Source organism: Gadus morhua, chromosome 17 (assembly GCF_902167405.1).
Source record: "Gadus morhua chromosome 17, gadMor3.0, whole genome shotgun sequence".
Lineage (NCBI taxonomy): Eukaryota > Metazoa > Chordata > Actinopteri > Gadiformes > Gadidae > Gadus > Gadus morhua.
The window spans coordinates 6636759-6642397 of NC_044064.1; the positions used below are offsets into that span (position 1 = coordinate 6636759).

A 5639-nucleotide genomic window follows, 5' to 3' on the forward strand; every position below is an offset into this window, starting at 1 on the left:
ATTTCCAGAAGACATTTTTGTAAGTTATATTACAATACTTGTCATCCTAAGTCCTGTGTGTGTGTATGTGTGTGTGTGCTTGCGTGCCTGTGTGTGCGTATGTGCATCCATGTGTGTGTGTTGCATGCCCGTGTATGTGCGTCCATATGTGTGTGTGTCTGTGTGGTGATGTGTGTGCATGCATCAGTGTGTGTGTGTGTGCGTGCGTGGTGGGGGGGGGGGGGGGGGGGGGGTGGGTTGTCAGGGGGACAGTTCCTAGAATGTGTGACGTCACAGAGTTGTGTCGTTTATAAGGAGTCTGAGATCCAGATTCACAGATAGACCCGTTCTGATCCTACAGAACAGACAGACTGACAGAGAGACAGACAGACAGACAGACAGACAGACAGACAGACAGACAGACAGACAGAGAGACAGATATACAGAGAGACAGGTTATAGCTGGATTGTTTGTTTGGACATTGTTGGATAACATCCTGTTCTCCTGCAATGGCACCTTGCTCTACCCTCCTCCTCCTCCTCCTCGTCCTCCTCCTCTCACCATGTACAGCTGCTCGTCCTGCCAGCGACAAGCAGGTCAGATAACTCTTCATCGTTTCCTCATCATCATCCTCATCATCACCATCACCATCATCATCCTGTCCACCCTACAGAAATAGCAAGGCTTGCAAGGCTTCTGGTTGAACTGGGTGAGGAATAATAATGAGTTATACTGGAACTAAATGTTAGCCTTATCTCTATTGAAAAGGCCCATATCCTTAACTCTCTCTTTTACTCTCTCTGTCTATGTCTCTTTACCTCTCTCTCTATCTCCAGGTTGTGAGGTTATTTGGAAGCCACCTCCTGTCCCTCATCATGGCCCCCCCTCTCTATGATGACCTCACAGAGGCCTCGGCCCAGAGCCCCGTCTTTTCCTCCTCTTCTACGAGCGGATTGGCCGCCAGACCGCAAGAGGTCCGCCGGTTCTTCCTTGACTTACTCAAGAGCAACAGGAAGTTGCGGGGGCGCAACAGGAAGCGTATGGCGGGCGGAAGAGGCTGTTTTGGAATGAAGATGGATCGTATCGGCTCTATCAGCGGGCTGGGCTGCTAGTCACCCTCACTGAGCTACCACCATGATGACACTTTCCATGACATCCCATGGTGACGTCACACGTGATGTCACCTCCATGACATCACGTCCACGACGGTACATCCACGATGTCACATCCGCAATGTCACATCCATGTTGGATCTTTAACAGTCTCTGAACTGTTAACCTCGACCCCTGGCCAAACCGCCAGCAGCACTCTAGAAGTTACATCGATGACTTCACACTGTGATGTGACATCACACTGTGATGACACATCCATGACGTCATGTCCCTGATCTCACACCATGAAGTGAGATCACTGACCAAACGTAACGTCCATGTTGGATCGTTAACAGTCTCTGTTGACTGTAGCCCTTGACCCCTGGCCACTACGCCAGAAGAACTCTATTTCAGTGTGTGTGTGTGTGTGTGTGTGTGTGTGTGTGTGTGTGTGTGTGTGTGTGTGTGTGTGTGTGTGAAACATAAATATACGTAAACGTGACATGCTTGTCAAGCTGTTGAACTTCAGAAATAAAAGGATAGGAAGGTGAAGAGTCTTCAATGATTGCATGAGATCTTTCCACTCTAGATATTCTGATTGATTATAGAAACAGTATACAGATAGAGGTAAAGGTCAAAGAAAAAGATAGATTTGAGATACCAATTTATGGTTTTGGTTAAAGGCCATTGCAATTTAAATTGTAGATTTGTAGAAACAGTGTTCGCTGTCCTGGCTGGATGACGTTGCCAAGCAAGACATTTTAAATATTTTAGAAAGACAGTCTTATATATCAGGGTTAAATAAAGAGATTGTATGAATAAAATAAATCGGATTAATAGTATCATTGAAATTGAATCCGATGAACAAACAGTGACCCTCCATCAGGAGCAGGGCCCAGTTCAACTGACGAGCCTCTCCATGATGTTGTGTATCCGGCACATGGAGTCGAAAAATTAATAACCCGACTCGTTTATTCTTTTCACTACAAAATTCAACTATAACAACGAAGACTCCTGCTCGGAATAACTGAAAACTGAATCGACACATCAAGTGAGCCGATCACCGCTTTCCCATCCCAAATCATCCTAATTATTACCCTTATGTATTAGGCCTACTGCTTATCATATATATTCGATTTGCATGTTTACATAAATAAACAGTCAACAGAGAGGCTATCAGCTGTATTTCCACTCCTCCAGGTTGATTGGTATCGTTTCTGCAAAAGAAAACGTAGGAAAAATAAAGTAGTGGAATTAAACGGGTGGTGTTATTGCACACTTTGCCAGTAGTAGCCTACTGTCATATGGCAAGACTATTCAAAAGGTCAGTGCCATATCCCATATGAGTTGAACGCACCATCAGCCACCGCTAGTCCATAATGCTACCCTCCCGGCTCCCAGCTACACCGACGCTACCAGAGTCAACTCGGCTACCGTAGTACCGGAGACCGACCCCACCAGCGGCCACCATAGTCGTGAAGACAGTGCCGTTACCAACCAACAGCCACTCGGTTACCGGAACGCGGAACACGAGCAGCGGCCACCGTAGTTCCGACACGCGGACTATAACAGCCGTCACTCGGCTACCGTAGTACCGGAGAACCGACGCTACCACCAGCGGTCACTCGGCTCCCGTAGTACCGGAGACGCAGAACACTACCAGCGGCCACTCGGCTACCCATACAGCGGCGTGTGTTGATATTTGAGGCGGCTCTCGAAGCTCGAGTAGTGGCGGGAAGATGTCGGCAATACAGCGGATGAAAGTAGCGAACGAGCGGCATAGCAAGACCATCACACAACGGGGACACGTCCAAAAAACAGCAGTACGGACCGTCCGCTAGCCCATTCTAAACACTAGCATTGTGCTAGCAAGCCTACTGTTAACACTAGCATATTGCTATCTAGCTATCCCGTTCTCAGTACTCGCATTACACCATCTAGCTAGCCCATTCTGAACACTAGCATAGTGCTAACAAGCCTTTTCTTGACCCTAGCATAATGATAGCATGCTCAATCTCAAAATTGTCATAATACTATGTATCTATCCCTTTCTAATGAATTAACCTGTACTGTCTAACTAGCCCATTCTTAACACGAACATAGTGCTAACCAGCCCATTAAACACGAAACACTCGCATAATGATAGTAAGCCCGTTATAAACAATTATACTATGCAAAATACTATGCATTTTCATTAAAAATAAATTCATGATCACTGTTAGTGTTTTTGTTATGATGATGACATCAGAGTGTTAATTAATAATTATGTAATTACGGTTTTCCAGCGTCCGGTGACTGATGAGAAGTCACCGGTTGGTCCCTGGCTGCTGGCCCTCTTCGTCTTTGTGGTCTGTGGATCAGGTGAGCATTATCATAATTGGGATTATCATAATAATTATCACATTGTGCGTCGAGATGGGCAGTTCGTTGGGATAAAATTTGCATTTGGTTGGACGCTTCCATTTTTCAAAAGACTTAAAATGTGTCCCGAATAGTTGCTTTATTGGAAATTAGTAAAAGCACAATAAGATGGTTACTCTTGAAGTTCATTTGACAACTAATCATATTAGCTCCTAGCATAATATCGCAGCAATATCTTCTTATCATAAATCAACAAGTGATGGTCATGGATGCAGACACAAACATGAGTTGTGATTTGTGAAAGTACCTGAAGCAGATTACCATTTATATGTAACAACCGACTCTTTTCCCACAGGCTAGGGCTGCACGATAGATTGTCCAATATTTTATTCTTCTCCTTCATGGGAAGAATACGATACGACAAATTCTGATGCCATAGCAGCTAGTGATAGTGTGTGCATGACAACAGAGGACAGACTGATCTCAAAGCAGCGATACCACATGGCATCAGATACTAGATTTAACCTTCTGATGCCATATGTGAGTTGTTGCTGATGTTTCCATTGTAATGTTTGATTCGTTATTATTATATATTAATATGGGAGCTGTTGGTGATGTTTCCATGTTATTGTTTTTGCAGCCATCTTCCAGATCATCCAGAGTATCAGGCAGGGCTTGTGATGACCTCGACCCAGGGTGCATCTTTCCCTGTGTACCAATGGAGCATCTCTCGCTGGTACCCAGGGTGCATCTCTCCTCTACCCAGGGTGCATCTCTCCTGGGTACCTGCCAAGCCACATCCCCTAGTCCTCCCCTAGGACTCAGCAAAGCACAGCAACACAAACCCACTCTACATTTGCTTCTCTGTCTTTCTTTATACCTGTCGGCCTCTATACCTGTCTGTCTCTATACCTGTCTGTTTCTATGCTTCTCTGTCTGGCCAGGGGAGAGTTGTAAAGGGCGGTCAAGTCTGTTGAGTTTATTCTTCATCAAACCAGTTAAATTTGGTCCCAACAACTTGTACTAACCAGATAGAAATACCATATGTTATTCTAAAATCCTATCCCTCCTATTCTCATCTCTATTGCCTCCTCTCTTCCTCCCCCTTGCCTATTCTCCTCTCTTCCCCTCTACCCCCAACCAGCCAATTCTGCTCTCTCTTCCCGGCTCTCTCCCTCACCCCATCCTTTTCTCCTCCCTTCCTCTCGATCTCCCTCCCCCCATGTGAATAAGGAGATGTGTGTATTTAAGCTATTCCCCCTAGCCTATGTGAAGAAAGAGGTGTGTATTTAAGCTGTGATCAACATATTTGATACTAGTTGTGTCTGCATTGACATAGAGACAGCGTTCCTGTTGGTTGACACAGGCAATACAGATGACCTTTACTGGGCACTGCAGGCGTTTTATACAAATAAACCGATATTTTGTCTAAAATACCTTCTCTTATGTGTTGTGTCTTTTTTCATAGTACTTTAAGTCCTCAAGACACAAGGAATACTGCGTAATTTAATGTTCGTGGACAGTTCCATGTAATGTTTCATGTTTGGGTATCCCTGCATTGCAGTTCCTGGCTGTGGTCAGCAGGCGGAGGCAGCATGTCGTCCATCCACAGGCCAAATAAGGCTCGAGGATGTCACAGATATTACTTGGTAACAGTTTCTCAAACGGCTGATTTAAAATAGATTCTGTTAAAAATGTATTATAACTACATTTTCGTAATTTTATGTAAGTGTAGTAATGCTTGACCACTTATATTGTATAGTTTATTGTATACCTATTAGACGATAGATGGTTTAACTAAAGACTGTTTTAGGTGACTGAAGGTTTACCTGAAGAGATGATTGATGATATAACTGAATCGTGATAGATGGTTTAACTGAAGACTTAAATGAGTGATGGTTTACCTGAATTCTTAGATGATTGATGATATAACTGAAGTCTTCTAGATGATAGATGGTTTAATTGAGGACTTATATGAGTGATGGTTTAACTCAAGACTGTTTAAGATTATTAATGCTTAATTCAAGACTGTTAGATTATTTTAGACTCTGTGTTTGCTGTTTATTGAAACAACTATCCAGAACACAAAAAGACAACATCTTACAAAAAATGTTGAAGTTATGTCAGGAATGAAATTATATTAATAATTGGTAACATCAAAATATAACAAAAATACATCTCAGTACTTTGGAGCCACCCCGTGGTGAC

The 5639-nt window shown here is 43.7% G+C and overlaps 2 protein-coding genes across 2 annotated transcripts; both read left to right on the forward strand.

Moving 5' to 3' along the window:
• Positions 1-319: 319 nt before the first annotated feature.
• On the forward strand, positions 320-2207 carry nppcl2 (natriuretic peptide C-like 2). Its single transcript, XM_030338725.1, has 2 exons — positions 320-575; positions 816-2207. The coding sequence occupies exons 1-2, from the start codon at positions 489-491 to the stop codon at positions 1089-1091; spliced, it is 363 nt and encodes a 120-aa protein (XP_030194585.1). The 5' UTR covers positions 320-488; the 3' UTR covers positions 1092-2207.
• Positions 2208-2466: 259 nt separating this feature from the next.
• Positions 2467-4872, forward strand: zgc:85858 (RAMP4 domain-containing protein). Its single transcript, XM_030338724.1, has 3 exons — positions 2467-2893; positions 3356-3431; positions 4072-4872. The coding sequence occupies exons 1-3, from the start codon at positions 2810-2812 to the stop codon at positions 4110-4112; spliced, it is 201 nt and encodes a 66-aa protein (XP_030194584.1). The 5' UTR covers positions 2467-2809; the 3' UTR covers positions 4113-4872.
• The last annotated feature ends 767 nt before the right edge of the window (positions 4873-5639 follow it).